The sequence below is a fragment of the Capsaspora owczarzaki genome (assembly GCF_000151315.2).
Source record: "Capsaspora owczarzaki ATCC 30864 unplaced genomic scaffold supercont2.3, whole genome shotgun sequence".
NCBI lineage: Eukaryota > Filasterea > Ministeriida > Capsasporidae > Capsaspora > Capsaspora owczarzaki.
Window position 1 is genome coordinate 451,302 of NW_011887294.1, and position 21,472 is coordinate 472,773.

Here is a 21,472-nt window from a genome sequence, read left to right on the forward strand (position 1 = left end):
CGGGTCCACTCAAACACAAGTACAAGTCGTGATTTCCTCAATGCGAAACAGAGCAAGCGATCACTTGTCTTTTTTTTTTTTTTGGTTTTTCGTTTCGCATCGCGTCTGCGTTACTTTTTTTCAATTTCGTCCCAACGCTCTCGTGCCGTGTGCCCCCTGCGTCGTCCTTGTGGAATATCCATTGCTTTGTACAAGTTCGTGTTTCATTATCATCATCATCAACATCAAACAAACATCCCTATGGCCCCCGTCCGCAACAAGTCAGCTGGTGCCAGCAAACCGCTCAAAACAACAACGCTCCAAGTGACATCATCGTCGAGAATTGCCGCTGAGGCTCAAGCACCCTTGTCCCAGCCTCCCACCGCCGACGCTATGCCTGTCATTGCTAGAGTTTCGACAGCTCAGTTGCAAGGCAAGGTCAAGGCTTGCGCATCAATGCACCGCGATGGAGCCACTGCGCCAGCAGCTCAGCCACAGCGGTATGCCGGTCCGTTTTGTGCTCCTCCGAAGGCCTCGGCGCTCCCGATGCCTCCCGTTCAATGGCTGTCGGCCAGCGGTGCCTAAACCATTCCACTCCTATTGCTCCTTTCCGGCTACTGTCTCTATTCGGCAACGTCGACACGCTGCTGCTGCGCGTGAATCCCTCGTTTGATGGCGTAATAAGAAGTACTCCACAATCGACAACATGAACGTCGGCTCAAGTCGTCCCATTGCGATCCATGATGGATCGAAATCCCACCGGCCCTTCTCCTGCCGCAATGGACATAATGTTCATCGCGTTACTTGGTCCCTGTGGTTTGATTGACCAGTGTGACTTGTGAGCCCGGTGCAGCAAAAACACTTCTTTCGGCTTGGACTTGTTCGAGCTGCTGCGTTGGTCTCGCACCCCGCTTGCCAAAAGCAAATTTTCAGGGCTGGTGCTAGTGCTGCTGGTACCTCCTGCCACTGCGTCTCAGACGGCGTGCCACAATTCCATGATGGTCTTCGTTGCGCTGAAACCGCAGTTGCTGTCGAGGCTTCTTGTGCTTTCGCCGCCGGTGTCATCATAAACAGCAATTCGGGCCTCTGAGGTTGAGGATGCCTCGCTTCGTGATCATTTCGAGGCTGTCGTACTGCTGTGTTGCGTTGGATCGATGGCGTTTTTGTTTTTGTTTTGTTTTTGGTTTGGTTTTGGGCGATATGGTTGTTTGTGGGTACCATTCCATCCATATTGCATTTAACTGAACGAATTATTGCTTGTTTGCCCTGAATTCCATGATGGGTCTGAACGGCTCGTCGAGTTTGCTCAACTGCGAGCGCCAATATTTTTCACAAGTTACGAATTGCCCATCGACAGTACAACAAGAAATGCGAACGTGGTTCAGTGGCAGAATAGGTCGTTGCCAACGACTTGACCCGAGTCCGATTCTCGGCGTTCGCACGTTTTTTTGCTTTTTTTTTGCTTTTTTTTTTTTTTTTTTTTCTTTTTTTTTTTTTGTCGGCTCTCTCCCTAAACTCTTTCCCACCTCACATCTGACAAGTACAACAACACTGATCAGAAGACTGTGGCGGGTTCCTAACCTTTGATAACTGTTCTTTTGGTCTTTGTTCATTGAAAAGTGAGCGAAAGTTCAAGACGTCGGTCGCACTTCGCCGAGCTCAATCCATCAACCATCAATAAACAGTGCAACGCAAGCAATGCCTAGAGCATGATAACAATCGCTGCTTCTGAGAGTAACAATCGAAACGCACAGGAAAATCCCGAGAACTTTTGGGCGCGAAAAGCTTGGCGACTGGCGTATGTTGCTGGTCGAGGCTATTGGTATTGAAGGCTTCTCAGACAAAACCAAGTGCGGAAATCTCATTGCACAGGCTTCACGCCAAAGCTTTGACATAAGGGAGAGCGTCGCTGCTCTGGGGAGTGCTTGCTGTTCGGACTGCTGCTGGACGATTTCTTCTTGGCGGCTGATTCAAACATGGCTCGCGTTTCGCGCAAAGAGGCCTCGAGCTCTTCAAAGGGAATGCCTTTGACCATGTCGAAGAAAGCGGGCCCCATGACTGGCAGAAGGGTTTTGTAGGTAAAAGGCAGGTTGGCGGCCAGCTCCGCAGCTGTTCTCTTCAGAAGCTGAACCAGGGCAGGTCGAAGCCCGACGACAGAAGGCTGCCTGTGTGGCACGCTGCATCACTGCAGCAGCAAGGCAGTGAGCAATTTGGATGAGATGTTGGACAAAGGTTGATAGAACACGAAAACGAAAAACCAAAGATGGCTCACCGATTTGAAGCGACACGGGTAGACTGTTGTGCAGTGTCGTTGTTATCGATTCTTGATGTCAGGACCCGAGTTTGCGTCCGTCCAGCCGGCGAGGTTAGCCGGTGGTAGTTAATGAGGATTTAGCATATTCTGGTGTATTTGGATGCTTTTGGATAGCTGTCATTGCGCATTTTGTATCAATCAATCGACGTTACCTGGCCAATAGCTCTAAGCCCCAACCCGTGGGAATCGGAGTCTCACATAATGCGCAATCAATGAGGGCCACCTGACGTCGGTTGGATGTGATCGGTGATGGTGAGGTGGACTCTGGCACTCGGCCGCTGAAGCTGTGGCGGTCGAAGGAAGTGCAGGTCCACGCGGTCTCGTGCTGCTTGGTCCGAGCCGTGTTCCAAGTAGCAGGCCTCGCGCGCGCCGCCAGCCGCGAGATGAACAAGTGTAGTCAAGTCGCCCAAGAGCGTAGACGCGTGAAGACGTCGACGCGCCTCGGGTGGAGGCGATCGTCAAGTTGCAAGATTGGAAGAAGCCATGTGGGTTTTCCACCAACGCGGTCGGTCATGGAAGGACAAGTCGTTCGAAGGAATTGCCATGCCTGGTTGGTCTCCATAACACTGGGACAAGAAGGTCCAACGGAAAGGTGCTGGAGAGCCAGAGCTGGGATTGAAGAAGGCTGTGAACATGGATACGTGCGTTTGGCTGTTGAGACGCAAGGTGCTCTTCGCATGAACAAGTTAGGCGGTCTCTACCTCTTGGGTCAAGGAACAAGCTTGTTGGTTCATATTATTTGTGTGTGTTTTGTCAGGCTGGTGTAACGATGGGGAAGTTGTAGGAAGTGTGTTTTGTTTCTGTGCGGTGTAGCCGCAATACCGTATCCAGCACAGCGGAGGTCTGTCGGAGATGGAGTAGAGTGTCAGGACCCGAGTTTGCGTCCGTCCAGCCGGCGAGGTTAGCCGGTGGTAGTTAATGAGGATTTAGCATATTCTGGTGTATTTGGATGCTTTTGGATAGCTGTCATTGCGCATTTTGTATCAATCAATCGACGTTACCTCACCGATTTGAAGCGACACGGGTAGACTGTGCTGTCGTTGTTATCGATTCTTGAGTGAATCCCTTTCAACAAGGGTGTCAAGTCCACGACACAGTACATCTATGGATTGGTTTAGTGAAAATTTCGTGGAGGGCGGAGCGGCGTCGTTTCGCCTTTCTGTTTCAGCATTGAACACTTGTAGTTTCTGAATCACGAAATCACAGACCCGCACCCTTGAACACGACTCATCATGATAAAGTGATATTTCAATCAGACTATTTTCAGATCTCTCAAATATTTCACAATAAATGGGAATGGAGTGGGGGAATCGAGCTATGAAAAATCGCCGTAAATCGCAATTCATCGCTTCATGTCGCACAGGAATACGGGGGCAGCCAATCAATATACAATTGACTTGAAACTATATTTCGTATGATTTACTAGTGGATTTATCGGTAGGAAGAAGCGGAACAAAGGAAAATATGGCGTCCAATCTTCGTCGCTCGACACAACAAGGGTATCGCCGATGTACCGGGTCTGCGAGGCAGCGTCCGACTATTCAAAGTTCGCAGAGGTGCTCCAATACTCAGAATAATTTCGTCCATCGAAGCAAGTGCGCAGCGTCATAGAGAACGGAACGGCGGCAGCAACAGGAGCAGGAGACGCCTGGTTGAACTGGATCTGAATGTGGCACTTTTTTTTCCCATGCAGCCACACGCAAGGACGTCAACACGAAATGAACAAAGCTGACAAAAGGAAAGCAGCCCCAGCGAATGAACAGGCGACAAAGCCACACGACCATCCCGACACGCGGCAACCTTGCCTTCACAGCATCATGAGTTACAACAACAACAACAACAACAACAACAACAACAACAGTCTCATGACATCTTCGTTCACATTCTTCCATCTCTTCGATACTCACTCGGACCATTGCACTAAGCGGAAGATACGCGTGGGGTTGACGATCTCTGTTGGTTGTGCAAGGATTTGTGTGAAACAGATTCAGTCCAATTTTTTTTTTGTCTTTTCGAGCTTTTTTTTGAGCTTTTTTGTTATTTTTTGTTTTATTTCATTCCCACTCCTCTTCTTTGACTTGCCACAAACGCGAGATCATCGTCGACATTATCCGAATTGATCCAAGCACACACACACATAAGCAAACAAATGGCAGACGCTTGCAGCAGGAGTAGCTCAGGTGGCAACTCGCCGCTGATTGGATTGGTCGCGACCGCTAGCAACGACAACAACACGGTCGCAATTGCCTCTGCCACGCTTGCCACAGCACTGGCCTCTCCACTAGAAGCGCTGCCGACCGCCACCCTGTCATGGGCGCTGCTGCTGCTGCTGTCCGCCGTGGTCGCTTTCGCCTTGGTCTCAGGAGCACGAGGGCAATCCAAATCCAAATCCAAATCCAAACCCAAATCCGCCGTGTCTACTTTGCAGCAGCGCCCTTCCGTCCCAGCAACACCAGCAGCCCCGCGCGACTCCTCCTCCGCCGCTCCCTCCACAATGCAAGCAGCCTCCGCACACACTCAGGCCCGTCCCTGCGGCTCTTCAGGTACGTCCCCTTTTCTCAAACATGACACAAACTCTCCCATCATCCAAAATGTTTGAAAATCCCGCTCCGCTCCGCAGCAACCACTCGTTCCTCCGAGTCCCACTTTGTTCCCCCCCACGCCCGCGCCCGCCTTCCCCCTTTGTCAACTATTCTATGTCCATGAGCGAAACACCCAGTGAGCGTGTGAGTTGCTGCTGCAGTGTAGCGGGTGCTGCGGCGCGTGGGAGTGAGTCAAAAGCGCCCAACTCGCCAGCTGTCATTACAAGCCAATCGCGTTGCTCGTTTTGTCGGCTTTTGTTGGATGGCTTCACTCTTTTGCGCACAGAGCTCGTCGGGGGTCTCGATTCGCAGCGTGATTGCTACTTTAAATACGACGAGACGATCATCATCGCCATTGACAAAAGCAAAAGCAACAAGGAAAAAAAAATCAAAAGCGGAAGCGGAAGAGGGGAACGGAAGGCGATGAAAGTGATGAAAGCCGACGAAATGGCACCATGGCATCGGCTGGTGTTAAAAAAACCAAAATCACAATCCCGAGGCGCGGACTAACTATGGCGTGGAGAATACGAATCCATCGGTTGATCGGCTGCATCAGAGAGAGAGAGTTTCATCGAGGAGATCCGAGGCAAAGCAAACACACCAAAAGGAGGTCACAAAAATGGCGCGAGAATTATTAGCTGTAGTCTCCAAATCGAGATTCTCCATCACACGAGCACGCTCAGCTTGCACACAACTTTATAATGGACTCTGTGTGTGTGTGGCTCACTCTTGGTTGTGGTTTGACACTACTTGATCTGGATCTCGATCAGATGGAAAACTCGAAATGCCAAAGCTGTTCACTGCCAGCGAGCTCAAGGCAATGTTCCTTGCGCACGAGACTGCAGACCAAGCTGATGCGATTCACCAGATTGAAATGCTCGAGCGCTCGCCCTCAGACATGCAGGTAAAATGCAACACAATAGAGAGAGAGAGAGAGAAAACACAAGATGTCGCCAAAACACACCATCCTAACTTTGAAAACATTATTCTTTCGCCTCAGTCATGGCCCGCCGCTTCGTGCCCTTTCGCATCCATGATGTCCTCACGCTTGGCAACACCACCTGCACAACGTCCGTCCGAGAACGAAGACGTGCAGGCGCTGCAGGGCTGCTTTAACTATTTGCAGGATTTCCTCGGCAAGCCGCACCCGGCGCTCGGCCGGAAAGGCCCGACCTGCCCTTTTGTGCCGACCGGCTTGAAAAAGGACTCGATTTACGTTGGATCGGTGACGACGACCCCAGCCACCACCAAGGACCAGATTGTCGAGCTGATGCGCGGCTTCCCCGACAAGTTTCTGCAGCTCGAGCCCCGCCAAGGGCCTCTTGTTTCATACAAGGCGATTGTCGTGACCTTCCCTTACATGTCGCTGGCAGACGCACCGCTCCTCATTGATAGCGTGCAGAACGAACTCAAAGCCGAATTCGTTAACAAGGGACTGATGATTGGCGAGTTTCACCTGGCCAACAATGCCTCTAGTCTGAACAACCCCGACTTTTTCCCTCTGCGCACCCCAAAGCCGTGCATTGCCATGCGCTTTATGGTGCCCGGCGATCTTGTCTTCATGTCGCTTGACCAGTATCCGACCTCGATGCGCATCAACCTGCTCGAGTCGTACATTTCCAACCTCACTTCGTCCGGCAACCCTCTCTCCAACAAAGAGTCCGACTTGGTCCACACTGCGCGTGTGCAACTCGATGCTGCCCGTTCAGGCTAAGTCAACTTTTTTCGCCCATTCACTTGATTTTGAGCTTTTTCTTGTAAAACTTTTTTGATTTTACCTCTACTCTTCATAAGGCTGCAGGTTTTGAGACCGTGGCTCATGTCTTTATGTCAAATTATGTTTCTTTGCTTAATTGAATACACGCTTCATTATCCATCAACGCGTTGTCTGTCGATCTGAAATACGTTCAGTCTTTAGATTCCGCGTCTTTTTCAGTGACCCACGACGCCCGAAGAGCCTGAAAAGTTTCAACACACTGCGAGCCTGAGAAAAAGAAAGCCGAAAAACAGTCGAAAATCGAGACACTAAACATTGTTCAAGAACTACAATGTGTTTGGGACAAATAACTGGTACATAACAAAATTAAGACATTGGTATCAAAAATGGACGGCGCGATCGTCGCGCTACTCTGCAAGCAAGTGCTGTCGCTCGTATTCAGAAGACTCGGCTTTGCGCTTGCGCTCAAGGCCACGCGTGACTCCGAGTACGACCATCTGTATCGCGCCCATGCCAATCAGCATGAATCCAAAAAGGCTCGTGCCCCATGGAAAGCCCCATGTGGGTGCGATCGCACCGCCACAGAGAGGGCCAATAGCTTGGCCGAGGGACCCGGATGACGCCAGCAGACCGGCAATGAGATCGCTGAGCTTGTCGCCCTGGTCAAACTTTTTGCACACTGAAATCATTTCAGGCCCGCTGGGCACAACGATGAGTGACATGGCGGCGCCAAGCAAGAGCATTGCAATCCATTCCAGCCACTCGACCGGGACGGGCATGAAGGAATCAAACATGGGCGAGGGACCAATCAGCAGGTAGCAAATGGCAGCCCCGAAAGAGCCGAGCGCCATCATGATGAGCGAATGCCCATTCTTGTCGGCAAAATGGCCCGCCACGGGAGCGAACAGGGCATAGGTACCGGACATCGCAAGGAACATGAGGCCGATGATGCCAGAGCTGTATCCAAACCGCTTCTTGTCGCCAAAGTAGTCGGCCAGCGTCGGGTCAAAGAAGGTGACTGCCGAAATGGTCAGCACAACCGACAGCAATGCAAGCCACACGCGTGGGACTCGCAGCATTGAGCCCAGAGTCGGCTCAGGAGCAAATCGAACCGGACGCTGGGGCAGCGGCAGCTTCTCGGCATCAAGCGAATTGATATCGATGCTCGGAACGTCGTCAAAGTCCGAGAAAGAGTTAATGTCCAAGAGATTATCTGGTACAGTCGGAGGAAGCAAATCACAGGAGGAGTGAGCAACAACGACAAAAAATAAAAGAGAGAGAGAAAAAAAAAAAAGAATGCTGGGCCAATAGGCAATGCATACCATGCGAGGATGGCGCGCCGGCACCGTCCGCCACTTGCACAGAGCGGAGAGGTCGTTTCTTTGAAAGAGTGTGCGGCTCGGCTTCGATATTCCGCACCGTGCTTGCATCGGTCGTCGGGCGCAATTCCGTCCACAGGACGACCGGCATGAGCAGTAGCAGTAAGCCGCCGACAAAGAGAAACGGGGCCATAAACCCTCCTGCGTCGTAGAGGAAGCCGCCGATTGGGGGACTGGACAGAAGGCCAACGCCCTGCGACAGCTCGCCAATGCCAATAATCATGCCGCGACTGTTCGGAAAGTGCATGATGGCGATGGCCAATGCGGACGTCAAGACGAGCGCATTGCCAACGCCCGCCAGCCCGCGCAAAAAGAAGCACGTCAGCACGAACGGTACGCCCGAGGGAGCCTTGTCGGCAAAGGCGAACGCAACGGTGGCGAACGCTTCCACGCACATGCCAATGATCAGGACGCGCTTGCGGCCAATGCGGCTCATGATGGCGCCTGTTGCCGGCGATACGAGGAAGATGCTGAACGAGAAGATGGCAAAGATGAGCCCAGACAGGGACTCTGATACGTCCTTGTCCTTCTTGGCGAACGTCTCAAAGAAGGGCGCCATGATGGCATAGACTGCGCACGCCATGACCTGGACGAGCGACATGGATATCAGCACGAGCTTGGCGTGTCTATTCGGGATGACCTGCTGCTGGTCTGCGCCGTCGTTATCGCCATCACCGTCGCCATGGTGGGCGGCGAGATGGGCCTTGCTGTCGGAGGTGGACTCTGGGTTGACCCCGTCGCCGGCTACGACTGCGGACGACCGGCCTCCAGGCGACGCAGCAGTCTTGCTGCTTGCAACGAGCGGGGCAATGAGGCTTGTGCGGAGGCTCGGGGCGACCGCGTACTCGTCGTCCGAACCCGACGCGTCGAATTCAGACTCTGCCGGCGACAAGAGCTGGTACTGCCGCGGGGTTGTCATACTCTGTCACAAACTGTTGGGACTTTGTGATCGAACCTTTGGTATGAATGGTGAGCGAACAAAAAAAAAGAGACGTGAGCGAACAAAAAAAAAGAGACGGAAAACGAAAAGAAAAAGGACAGAGAGAGAGAGAGAGAGAGAGAGAGAGAGCGGAGGTCGAACAGGAGAATGGAAGGAAGGGAAGGCCCTCGTGTGTGATGGGATTCGAGCAATTGAAACTGAACCAAAGAGAGTGATCTCTGAGATTGGAAGTGACTGACAGACGATAAATGAGAACACACAATTCATGGTTGTTATCCAGCATGGATGATGAAGAAGAAGATCCTCGACAGCGATTTAGCAAGAGAGAGAGAGAGAGAGAGAGAGAGAGAGAGAGAGAGTGAGAGGGGGTGTGGAGCTGCTTTTTTATGTGTTTTTTGTGGGGACCTGGGCGCGTGGCTGCGAGAATGCCACACGGACAACGGACACAAGGTGCGCTCGCAAGTTCAGCGCGCTTACGTCATGGCACTAGAGCCAACAAAAGACAGTCACGAGGTATGCGTGCGATAAGGCAGAATCGCGATAAGAAAGTAAAAAAAAAAATATATGCAAAGATTCAAACAAACTCCGACAAGCATCAAGGTTTCACTTTCATGCGGAAGGGTATGCCATCGAGCTGCAGCTCAATGTTGTAGAAGGGTGTGCCAATGATGTTGCGCTGCCAGGTCACCGGTTTGAGCAATTTGGCAGAAGGTAGAGGGTCTGGCGATCTGTCCAGGCCTGCAGGTCGCGCGATTTTCATGGCAGTTACTAGAATGATGCTTCCTCGAGCTGGCGTTGTCTGCTCTGAAACATACGCAGGCACGCGCTTTCGCAACAATGGATAAATCCACCCTTGCAATGCTGGCTTGACGCGGGCTTTGACCAGCGAGAGCCGTGTTTGGTTGGCGGTTCTCGACCAGTCCTCAACCTTAGCGGCAAGCTCTGGGTCCGCACCATCGCCCTTTGGCCCAAAGTACGCGTTGTAACTCTTCGAAGTGTTGGCGTCCTTCACGAGCGCGACGTTTTCCGCATAATGGAAGCGTCGCGTGTAAGAATGCATTGTCTCTGTGTCGTTCGGCTCCAGGTGGTCAATGACAACCAAAAGCTTGGATGGCTTGTAGACGAGAATTCGAGTGTGGTGGACTCTTTGGTGGGTGGCCAGAAGCGGATTGTCGCCAGCAAAAATGGTAAAACCGTCATGGGTCGTGGCCAACCGAATGGCCGACCCGTACGGTTTGCCAAACTCGCGGCAGGCAGTATAAGGTGATTTGTCTACTGTGACGCCATTATGAGCTTGTGGGCTGAGCGCGTACATTCTGTGATGTAAGCGAGCAACAAATTAAAAAAAAATTAAGAAAATCCAATCAAAACGCGCACAACCAAAGCCATTCTTGTCAACATTTCACCCGTGTCATTCAACCCCAAGGTTGCGCCAACAACCAACACACGCACAGAAGAGCGAAGCACAATCGACGCCTACTTACCTGTTTGGGTCGGTATTCACGTGTGCAAACTTGCCTGGATCGACAATCAGCTGGCGCCCAAACTCGGTCAGCACAAACGACAGCTCGTCTGCATGCTTGTGCGTGCACGAGTAAAACCACGCCGTCATGAACAAGTGACTCTGGGTTGAGAGCTGTTTCACTATCGCCAGGCCAACCGGAGGGAACGACTGCGGCGCCAAGCCATCTTCATGCTGCGGCTTGGCAACGTTCAGAAACTCTTCAAGGGAGGTGTCACCGACAAATGGCACGGGCTGGGCATCATCTGGCGTGAGCATCCAGCCCAAGGCTTGTCGCATACGAACGAGAATGTCGGAACCGAGCGCTGTGCGATTGAGCAGTCCCAACTGGTCGGTCAGCGCGATGAGATTGATCATTGCCCCTTGATACGACACGGAATGTTCCTTGTGCACGCCAGAGGCGGTGTCTATGAGGTTTCCGACATTTTTCGCAAACCGCACGGCCGCTACGTCAGTCCAGTTGCTTCCGTCCGGATGAATCCAGGGCATGGATTGCGACACCAGAAACAGCGCCGTGTCTGCAAATAGACCATGATTGGTCCAGAAGTAGGTGTCTTGTGCAGCGAGAAACAATGCTTGTTCACGCTGGCAAGTCGCCAGCTCGGCGAATTCGTGCTCGGACATGATTTCTGGACCTGCATGGGCGCCGAAATGGAGCAAGCCCATGAGCAACACTGCGCGGGAGCTGACTGCCATGTCATACCAAATGTACTCTCGCGTGGCAAACGCTGCTGTGCCCACCCATGGTGGTGGCAGCGATGCCCACCGTGTGGGCCGAGTATGTCCAAACTTGCCACACCAATCCATGGCGAATGCTTTGGCTAGGAGGAGATAGCTGGGATTCTCCGGGTGCATTTCGTATGCCCGGAGGGAAGGGCCGATCATGTCTGAGGGAGTCGCACAGTGCAAAAGGCGTGAGTCGACGGGGGGGGGTGCCGTGGGTGCATCATCACAAGTTTGGACAGGTCTAGCGTGCTCACCTTTTAACGAATGCAACCACATTCGCCATGATCGATCCTTGAAAGGATTCATATGCCAGTCGACCGGGAAGGTAATGTTGATGCGATGCCTGTTGAGGTTCATTTCAAAGCCGCGTGCTGTTTTGTGCGAGAGCAAAGTGGTTGTTTGCGGGTCTGTGGCAAACAATCGTACTACGCGTATTGGCCTTGCTCGGAAACAATCGATCGCCGCTTTCGTGGTCGAAGGGTCGGAGGGCCGAAAGACAAAATGGGTGCACACTGTTGTTGCGTTTGACAAGCTGGTCGGGGTGCTCGCAATTTCGCTCCTGGATGTTGCTGCAGATAGCGTCTGATGCACACGAGTATCAGCGTGACTTTCAATGGCGGCGTACGCGGAGGAATCTCTTCGATGATCCACGCTGGGCCAGCCATGAGTACGCGTGCTTGCCAAGTACAGAAGGCCCAATACCAGTGCAGCCAAGAAAATGTCTCGCCGGGTTCGTCTCAGACAACTTCTGCATGGATCCCAAACACACCAATCGACAAATTTGCAGAAAATTTGTGAGTCAGGCAGCCACAAAAAGAATAGTAAAAGTGATGTTGTCAAGTTGCTGAGACGTGTCATTCGCATGTGCGAGCTGAAGGAAGGGGGTCTCTTCTCGTCTGTGCGCCTCTAACAGCGGAGGTGAAACATCATCTGAGCGAGTAAGTCTGCCTGCATGACCGCTCAGCAGACGCGAGAGCGAGAGACCGCGAGAGAGAGCAGCAATCCCTCATGTGTCAAACTCATCACGCAGCAATGCGAACAACCTCGCGAGCCGCGATCGCTCGTTCGCTCCCTCGAATCGAGACTCAAGCTGTGTAGTGTCATGGTTACTGCATTCTGAACGGGTTTCAGTGGCGCGAGGCGTGGAAGGGAGGCAAAAGAGGAGGGGGGGGGTTTTGACGTTTGACGCTCGTTGATGCTTCACGCCCATGGTCGATCCAGCTCCAAGCAATAGTGACCATGATCAGCGACTAGATAGGAATGGGGGTGGGGGGTATGAACACGATATGGGAGCGTCGAGCGTTGAAAAGTTGCGGCATCTCAGCCAGTTTGAATTCAACCTTAACCGAATTGCCATTTGATCCAGCAAGTGATCCACTTCTAGGAACACAAAACGAAAACTGGCGACGAAACGCAAGCAGACTAGTACTGGCGCTTATTGGTATGAGAGAGAGCGACACTGGTGCTTAGTCGGGATTCAATTGTACAGTATTGAACACTTAGCTTCTGTGTTTGTGATTGTGTTTCTCAGACTATCTTTTGCATTGGTGTTTCTCAGTCTTTATTTTTATTTTATTTTACATTCTCGTTGAGCTTCACTTCCTCTTCTTCTTCTTCTTCACTGCTGTTCGCTTGGGTTGCAGTCACAGATCTGAGGAATGAGCTCCATCGCTGGCGAACAACAGCCCGAGTTTGAGGCTGTGCGTCATGCGAGCCGCGACCTCACCAAAGCCATCCAACTCCGCGTACGCAGTCCCCTCATCATTTGCTGATTGCCGCCGCCGAGTTGTCGGGGAGGGGGGGGGTTGCGAGGACGCCTGTTTGTCGTATTCACTCTCTGAGATTGCATTGCGCATCGTTTTGAACAATTTCAATCCGACACTATTCGTTCATTCAATGGCCAAACCCACTTCCACTCTCGTTCCCTCCGATATTCATGCAGACTTCGGTGCGTTGGATCAACTTGCATCTCGCCACCCCGCTGCCAGCCGCGACAGAGGTCAAGCCAGTGGAAAACCTCACAACCGATCTCATGGACGGCACCGTCATTGTCGTCCTCGTCCAGCGCCTCGGTGAGTTTGTCGGTTTTTTCAACAAAAAAAGAAAAAAAAGAATTTTACACTGTGAATGACTCATTGCGCGCATTTGGTGGGGGTTTGATATTGTATGGTACAGGTAAAGAATAACAGGGCACTATGCTTTTTGTACGGTTTTTGTTTCGATGTGAGCTCACCAACCATCCGAAATCTCGTCCTTCAGCGAATCGCAAGGTCAACCGCAAGTGGCATCGAAATCCCCAGCAACGAATTCACATGACCGAGAACGCTCAACTGGCCTTCCAGCTGCTGGATGATTTTATCGATACGTCTGGGCTGAACAGCAACGGCAAGTGGTTTTTTTGTTTTTTCGTTTTTGAGGGGCAAACTGCTCTCAATCTTCCATCAGTTGCGCACGCCATCTCACCACGAACGATTTCTCTGCTACAGGCCTCGCCGACAAGGATGAAAAGAACAACCTCGCGCTGATCTTTCAGCTCATGTTATACTTTGAAGTCACCAGCAATGTTGGCCGCATGCTGCTGCCTGACTCGGGTCACGATTCCCACGGCACAAAGGGATCACGGCCCACAGTAAGCGAGCTGAAACATGCCTTGCTTGGTTGGCTCGGTTCCGTGACGGAGCAGGACGTGAAGAGCTTTGAAAGGTACGGGCGAAATTGGATGTTGGGGTTGATCTGGCGTGCCACGCATCTTTCTCGCGCCTCCAACTCAAATCCACTGTAGTTTTGCAGACGGTACCTTGTTCATCAAGCTTGTGAACAGCGTCTCTTCCAAGGGTATTTCGGACTCGGTGAGTGTTTTTGGCTCGTGAACCCCGTTGACACACACTTGGGTATGGCTCTCATCGGTCCGTTTTGCTACGTTTTGCTACGTTTTGCCGAGACAGGAAATAAACAAAGCGTCGAATTCAATCGATCGCATGAAGCTGGCCTTTCAAGCTGCGCAGGATCAACTGGAAATTCCAGCCATTTTGGATGCCCACGATTTGACAAGCGTCATGCCGCACGGCTCAGATCACGGCTCAGACCACGGCTCAGACCACGGCTCAGACCACGGCTCAGACCACGGCTCAGACACCCAGGGCTCCGGGGGTCATGGCGCTGATTGGAAAACACTCTCCCCTGCCAAACGCAACCACCACGCTGGAAGTGCCGAGCAGCGCTCTGAGGTCGAAAAGTCAATCATGACATACGTCTCCATGTTTGTTCCATTCCGCTCTCGTGCGGAAGACCCCAAGCACATCCCTGGGCAAAGCCTGCCAAGTCGGCCCAAACCTGTTGCTCGGAACGATCCGCCAGCCGCAGCACCGACTCACCCTGCTGGACTTCTTTCGCCGGTTCCTGCGACCTCGCAGTCCCGAAGCCGGTCGACGAGTCCAACTCCGTCCAACAATCCCATTTCGCATCCCAAGGACTCGTACGGCGTACGAAGCCCAATCAACGAGGCAAAGTCGCTTCCTGCTCCCGTTCCCGACAACGTGGAGGCTGCTCGATTGAAAGATTTGCGAGACCTTTTCGAGCAAAACACCACTTTGAAGACGGCAAGCGCGATATTAAAGGATCGGCTTGAGCAAGCAGAAAAGCAGCTTGCCGAGCAGGTGGCCAGTATTCATCAGCTTGAAACGGCCAGTGCACAAGAGAAGAGTCGAGCCGAAGATGCCACCCACCAGATCGAAGAATTAAGCCGCAAACTTGCCAACACTCACTCGAAAGCGGAGCTGGCGGAAAACCGCTTGAAGCAGCTCGGCGAACAGCAAGTCAAGACGGAATCAGAATTAGTCGATGCGCAGAACAAGCGAATGGAGGCTGAGGATAAGGCTGCTGGTGCCGCGACAAAGCTGGCCGAGTCTCAGTGCCGACTCAAAGAAGCCGAGAGCAAGCTAGCGGATGCGTCAACCACTGCCGATGAGTTGGCCGAAACCCAGCGCAAGCTCAAGGAAGCCGAGAGCAAGATCGCGGATGCGTCCACCGTTGCCGATGAGTTGGCCGAATCGCAGCGAAGGCTCAAGGAAGCCGAGGATAAGGCGGCTGCAGAATTGGCAGAAACACAGCGCAAGCTCAACGAAGCCGAGAGCAAGATCGCGGATGCAACCACCGTTGCTGATGAGTTGGCCGAAACCCAGCGCAAGCTGAAGGAAGCCGAGGATAAGGCGGCAGCAGAATTGGCAGAAACACAGCGCAAGCTCAACGAAGCCGAGAGCAGGCTGTCAGATGCATCAACCACTGCTGATGAATTGGCCGAATCGCAGCGCAAGCTGAAGGAAGCCGAGAGCAAGATCGCGGATGCGTCCACCGTTGCCGATGAGTTGGCCGAATCGCAGCGCAAGCTGAAGGAAGCCGAGAGCAAGATCGCGGATGCGTCCACCGTTGCTGATGAGCTGGCCGAAACCCAGCGCAAGCTCAACGAAGCCGAGAGCAAGATCGCGGATGCATCCACCGTTGCTGATGAGTTGGCCGAAACCCAGCGCAAGCTGAAGGAAGCCGAGGATAAGGCGGCTGCAGAATTGGCAGAAACACAGCGCAAGCTCAACGAAGCCGAGAGCAAGATCGCGGATGCATCCACCACTGCCGATGAGCTGGCCGAAACCCAGCGCAAGCTGAAGGAAGCCGAGAGCAAGATCGCGGATGCATCAACCACTGCTGATGAATTGGCCGAATCGCAGCGCAAGCTGAAGGAAGCCGAGAGCAAGCTAGCGGGTGCATCAACCACTGCTGATGAATTGGCCGAATCGCAGCGAAAACTCAAAGAAACCGAGAAAAAGCTAGCGGATGCGTCAACTGCCGCTATCCAGTTGGCCGAAACGCAGCGAAAACTGAAGGAAGTCGAGGCCGGTGCCGCAATTGCTGCTGCCGAGGAGAAAGCTGCGAACGCAAAGATTACCGCTGAATTACAGCACAAACTCAAAGAGGCCGCCACACAGCACGCTCAATCGCTTGCCGACGTGCAAAAGCAGCTGAAAGAGTTCAAGGACAAGGCAATGCGGGAGTCGAATGCAGCGAGCGAGGCAGAACCTCGCGAACGTACCCATGTTGCAAAGCTTCAACAGCATGCCGACAATGTTAGCGCAGAGCTTGTCGCCACACAAGCCAAGCTGAAAAGCGCCGAGACCCTGTGCACGGAGCTTCAAGCTAGCCAGAGGCAACGGGAAGCTGATGCAACTGTTCTTGAGCAGCGACTGGCCGACGAGCACGAGACCAACATTCGCGCGATTCACAACAAGTCGCAAGAGCTGCAAGAGCAAATCGAACAAATTTTCCAGGACTCGGCATTAGCATCCAAGCAGTCAATGATGTCTAGCTCGTGGCAGATTGCGAGCTTTGTTGCCTCATGTCTCGTCGTTGCCATCGTGCTGGTGCTTCAAGCGCTGGAGTGGCGCCCTCGTCCGACTTGATGTCGGTTGATTCGGTGCTTGGGGGTTGGTGAATGAATGAAACAATAGACACCCGAACAGTCATCATTGGTTTGTTTTGACTTATTTATTGTTGATTTTCAATGCTAAATTCGGAAACGAAACACAGCTCCAACAAAGTGGAAAAGGAAGAGTTCATGGTCGCGAATCAGACTCGCCCGAAACGATACTGTTCTTGAGGGTTTCAGCGATAGTCTGTCAACAGAAATGGGATTGGAGGGTGAGTGACACAATTCCACAAAACAAAAGTACGAGGGAGTACACAAATGTTCTGTGCAAAGAAGCAAAGTAAGAAGAGCCCTACCTGTGAAACATTCACGCCGGTAATCGTTTCAACCATTTCGGGCAGCTTGCCAATCATTGAAAGCACCTCCGCAGTCACAAGCCCTGGACCGGCTGGTCCGTTGTTTGAGACGATGGTCATACCACCATTCGCTCGAGCAAGAGGAGCAGAGAGCTCAGAAGCAACCTTTGGCAGCATCTGCAGGACCATATCCACCAGCGCAGCCTCTTTGTAGTCTTTCCAGGCCTCGGCCTTCTTGGTCATTTCCTCCGCTTCGGCGCGAGCCTTCTCCCGGATGGCAAAGGCTTCGGCTTCGCCGCGAGCACGAATGGCCTCAGCCTCGGCTTCGGCTTCGAGCAGCGCCTTTTTGCTCTGCGCCTCTGCTGCCGTCTCAATTTGGTACTTTTCGGCGAGGGAGGGCTTCTTAACTCGTGCGTCAAGCTCCTTCTCCTTGCGCAGGGACTCTTCTTTGGCCAGCTGAATCTGGCGCTCACGTGTGAGGACCTCAATGTGCAGCTGTTCCTCACGAACGGCCTGGGAGGACTTGATGGACTGCAGCTGGAACGCGAGGTCGGACTGCGCTTGGCGTTGGTTCACCTCGACTTGGTAGTGGAGTTGCTTCACCTCAAAGTCACGCGCGGCCCGAGCGACGCTAGAATCGTTTGTGTACTTGGCTTGCAACTTGGTGAGGTCGGCTTGAATGGACTTGATGGCGCCATCCGAGTGAGCGTTGGCTTCGCCGATCGCTGCTTGGCATTGTGCCTGCGCTGTTGCGGCGCTGCCAAGCGCTTGTTGGTAGCCAACATCGTCGCTCCACGTCTTGATGGTGTAAGACATGATGGCGAGGCCCATATTGGCAAAGTCTGTTGCCGCGTGATGGAAGACAGCCTTATCAAACTTTTTGCGATCACGGTAGATCTCTTCGACCGTCATTGTGCAGAGAATGGCGCGCTGATGGCCTTCCAGCGTCGCGCGGGCAACCTGTGCAATTTGCTCCTGCGTCATGCCCAAAAAGTGTTGGACAGCCAGTCGTAGCATGTCTCGGTTTGCTGATTCAACTTTGACCTGAGCAGAGAAGAGACACACACACATACCAACAAGTGAGAAATAAACACACCAAAGAGTTACTCGATCGATCGAGGAGCGGAAAAAGAGTACCTGTGCCGTTCCGATGAGTGAGACGGGGACGCCCTCTTGAGTATACACTTTTTGAGAGTCGATTGAAATTGTCATGACATTTAAACGGATTCTGTGTGAGTGAGAAGTTGTTGAAAGTGAGTGGAAATTGCATGGCAAACCACAACCAAAATCAAAATCAAAATCAAAATCAAAACAAAAAAGAAAAAAAAAAGAAAAAAAAAAAGCAACGTCACAAACAAATGCATTGTTTTTGCATTGTGATGGATCATTCGATGGGCCGTTTCACGACCAGAGCAGGCGCCCGTCGCTCCCCCCCCCACGACCCACAAGCCATCTTTCCCCTTTTGAGGTCGCCCTCTGATGTGGCTGAAAAGCAGTGACCAGTCGGGAGGAATAGAAGCAGGGCAGCATCGCATTTGTTGGTATTGAACTTTTTTTTTTTTTTTTTTGTGTTGTCGTTCAATGTTACCGTTTGACTTCTTGGACGCATGACCAGTAGAACAAGCGACCTCCGACAATGATTTGTGGCTCCGAGATGCCCATGCCTGCACAGCGACAGAGGGTACGCAGCCAAGCAACGCAGAGCAAGCGGATGGTGAGTTGAAAATGCACAACGGATTTTCAAAAAAAAAAAATCATGGAAAAGCGTTCAATAGAAAAGCATTGAAAAAAACGAAGGCAGCCGCAGGGTGACCAAGCGACCGAGAGAGCGGGCGACAGCACCAAAACGCGCATAGAAAGAAGGAAAAAAAAGAGCCAGAAGGAGAGCGAGCGAGGTACCGTAAGCGACGACCGCTTCGTCAGGACCGCCGATCGCAAATGGCATTGCAGCACTGAGAGAAGACGACTGTGAAATCTCAGAAATACTGTATGTAGTGCAGAAATATACACACACATCAAACCAAAATTACAAGGACATAGCTCTGCTGAGAGAACAGGCAAAAACAAGGAAATACTGCTGGGTGCTTGAAACCCAAGTTTGGCCTCGCTTTTGTCTTGAGCGTGATTGCAACATCCAGATCAAAACAACAAAAATTGTATTCACAAGCACAGCAAAACAACATCCCTTTTCACGATACAGACAATGATGGTGCAGCAACTCTGCACAAAAGAGTTCCGAGCGCTCGGACTTGGAAATCATTCGCTTCAGCTCCAGTTGAACAAGCCTCGGTTGAATGTCAATTCTATATTAATCAAAGCCCGCAGGACCGGCGCGACGACGACAGGAGGCGGCGCTACGGCGGGAGGCGGCACTACGACGGGAGGCGGCACTACGACGGGAGCTGGTTTCGGCGTGACCACAATGCTGCCGTCGCGCACGGCCAGATCATAGTTTCCTGGAACGAGAGGGAGAGAGAGGATTGCCGGCCCACGATCCATGGTAAGCACAGGTTGTGAAGTGAATAAAAGAAGAGTGCGGTCAACGTTTTTGGGGGTTTTGCTGTTTGCGGAAAATAGCTCTTGATCTGCACTGCAGAAGTTATGAGCTGTGCCTCAAGCTGTAGTTCTGAGTCATGCCTTAAGATGAGAACAAAAAGTTGTATTTATTCACAAGCACAGCCCAATAACACTGGACAGGCAACGATGGTGCAACAACTTGGCGGGATGTCCAGCACGGTCAAAGATTGTCACCACAAAATTCTTGGAAATCATGCGCTCGGGTTGGACGGGCCTTGATTGAATGTTACGTTAATAGAGATAAGAGCCCACTGGGCCGGCGCTACGACGGGAGGCGGCGCTGGGACGGGAGGCGGAGCTTCATAAGGAGCAGGTTGCGCCGTCACCACAACGCTTCCGTTGCGCAGGTTTACCGCACAGCGATCCGCAGGTAGAGGGAAAGAAGAAATTCCCGGCTGTTTGGATGCGCTACCACCCATGGCAAACACAGTTAGTAAAACGAATCAAAGAAGAGTGCGGTGGTATCCTTTTTTGGGGCGACTTCAATTTTTCCGAGATTTTGCTGTTTGCGTTCCATACGCTGCGTCCGAAACTACAGCCAAAGACAAAACTCACACTGTAGTTGAAGATTGCAGCGAGCTGATCTTTCATGGCGTTTCACCACTGCCTTATTTCGAGGGTCTGTCGGATGCAGGTACATGCGCAACGCAACGACCAAAGAGGCCCGAGACAGGGAGGGGTGTTTTGTGATTCTCGTCTGCTGTAACGTGAAGCTGTACAGTAGACTTGATGTGCGCTTGAAGCAGTAGAGATGAGCTATGCCGTAAGCTGTAACTGAGGCAGTGGCTGTAGAGCAACGTAAGCTGTATCTTAAGCTGTAGCTGTAACACTGTACTCTTGGGTTGTACCTTAAGTCGAGAACAACGTTGTATTATTCACAAGCACATCAAAGCAACATTCCTTTTTCAATAGACAGACAATGATGGTGCAACTACTCGGCGGTACTCCGCACAAGCACAGATTTGACACGAAAAAAACTTCTGGGCTTCCTAGCGCTCGGACTTGGGCATCATTTGCCACCGCCCCTTGAAGTTGTGCTAATAGCGACAATCGCATACGGGGGTGGTGGTTCGGGATGATTCGCCACGACAAGTACAGGGTATCCGTTGCGATAGGTTGTGGTGATAGCTCCCTGAGTGACAACCTTGAGTTCCCCCTCTTTGGATCCCCCACCACCCATGGCAAATAAAGTAGTAAACTGAATAAAAGAAGAGTGATCTCTCATGAATATTTTGCTGTTGGCGTTAAATACTCTTCTTGCACAGCTAAAGACGACGTCACACAGTAGTTTAAGATTAGATCGAGGTGATGGTCAATGGCGTACTGCTAGAGACCAGGTCGGAAACAGACTGGGGCTGCTCTACTTGATGCTCTGTCGATACATGTATGAGAGGAGCTGTGGAGATATCCATTCTGTGACAGAGAGGACAATCTGCGCTGATTCTCGTTTGCTGTACTTGACGCTGCAGTCGTGAGATGAGCCTGAAGCGGTATCTTACCCTGTATCTGAAGCTGGAGCTGTAGCTTTAGCTGTAACTTTAGCTGTAATTTTAGCTGTAACTTTATCTGTAACTTTCGCCGTAACTTTAGCTGTAACTTTCGCCGTAACTTTAGCTGTAGCTTTAGCTGTTGGTCTGCTTCCTGAAAAATTCTATTGCAGTTTTCGGTAAGCGCAGTCATTTTGCAATCACAAACACTCGTGAATGGGTGTTATACTGGCCAAACTTCAATGGCTGATCTTTTTGCCGATCACAGCCGGCTTGGCTCTCAAGGGCTTTTGCACAAGGATTTTCACAAGGATTTTCACAAGCAAACCACCCGTGCCCAGCACAACTGTTCACCAAGTTGGAAGCGACTTGCATGTCTACAACAATGGGGTTCCTGTGTTAGTGCTTCCGAATGGCTACCAAAACAATCCCGCGCCACCGCCGCCGTATTCGTCGTAATGTCGGCAAAACACGCGC

General features: G+C 51.9%; 6 protein-coding genes and 1 non-coding gene across 7 annotated transcripts; 4 read left to right on the plus strand and 3 right to left on the minus strand.

The window, feature by feature from the left end:
- The first annotated feature begins 69 nt into the window (after positions 1-69).
- On the plus strand, positions 70-1,332 carry CAOG_02146 (hypothetical protein). Its single transcript, XM_004348846.2, has one exon. It carries the CDS (start codon positions 241-243, stop codon positions 562-564), a length of 324 nt encoding a protein of 107 aa, XP_004348896.1. The 5' UTR covers positions 70-240; the 3' UTR covers positions 565-1,332.
- A 17-nt stretch (positions 1,333-1,349) lies between these two features.
- On the plus strand, positions 1,350-1,420 carry CAOG_09381. Its single transcript has one exon. It is a non-coding gene; the product is annotated as a tRNA-Gly (tRNA).
- Positions 1,421-4,668: 3,248 nt separating this feature from the next.
- On the plus strand, positions 4,669-6,751 carry CAOG_02147 (hypothetical protein). The gene is made up of 3 exons (XM_004348847.2): positions 4,669-4,836; positions 5,646-5,779; positions 5,876-6,751. Exons 1-3 carry the CDS (start codon positions 4,788-4,790, stop codon positions 6,587-6,589), a joined length of 897 nt encoding a protein of 298 aa, XP_004348897.2. The 5' UTR covers positions 4,669-4,787; the 3' UTR covers positions 6,590-6,751.
- A 141-nt stretch (positions 6,752-6,892) lies between these two features.
- On the minus strand, positions 6,893-9,129 carry CAOG_02148 (hypothetical protein). The gene is made up of 2 exons (XM_004348848.2): positions 7,915-9,129; positions 6,893-7,805 (listed from the first exon to the last, which is right to left on the minus strand). Exons 1-2 carry the CDS (start codon positions 8,888-8,890, stop codon positions 7,000-7,002), a joined length of 1,782 nt encoding a protein of 593 aa, XP_004348898.2. The 5' UTR covers positions 8,891-9,129; the 3' UTR covers positions 6,893-6,999.
- A 219-nt stretch (positions 9,130-9,348) lies between these two features.
- On the minus strand, positions 9,349-12,543 carry CAOG_02149 (hypothetical protein). The gene is made up of 4 exons (XM_004348849.2): positions 12,500-12,543; positions 11,414-11,907; positions 10,396-11,320; positions 9,349-10,227 (listed from the first exon to the last, which is right to left on the minus strand). The coding sequence occupies exons 1-4, from the start codon at positions 12,514-12,516 to the stop codon at positions 9,507-9,509; spliced, it is 2,157 nt and encodes a 718-aa protein (XP_004348899.2). The 5' UTR covers positions 12,517-12,543; the 3' UTR covers positions 9,349-9,506.
- Positions 12,544-12,730: 187 nt separating this feature from the next.
- CAOG_02150 (hypothetical protein) lies at positions 12,731-16,737 on the plus strand. Its single transcript, XM_004348850.2, has 7 exons — positions 12,731-12,904; positions 13,102-13,231; positions 13,419-13,544; positions 13,646-13,862; positions 13,942-14,008; positions 14,105-15,583; positions 15,695-16,737. Exons 1-7 carry the CDS (start codon positions 12,818-12,820, stop codon positions 16,607-16,609), a joined length of 3,021 nt encoding a protein of 1,006 aa, XP_004348900.2. The 5' UTR covers positions 12,731-12,817; the 3' UTR covers positions 16,610-16,737.
- CAOG_02151 (flotillin-1) lies at positions 16,676-18,898 on the minus strand. The gene is made up of 5 exons (XM_004348851.2): positions 18,831-18,898; positions 18,520-18,595; positions 18,069-18,159; positions 16,932-17,975; positions 16,676-16,822 (listed from the first exon to the last, which is right to left on the minus strand). Exons 1-5 carry the CDS (start codon positions 18,874-18,876, stop codon positions 16,763-16,765), a joined length of 1,317 nt encoding a protein of 438 aa, XP_004348901.1. The 5' UTR covers positions 18,877-18,898; the 3' UTR covers positions 16,676-16,762.
- Positions 18,899-21,472: the final 2,574 nt, after the last annotated feature.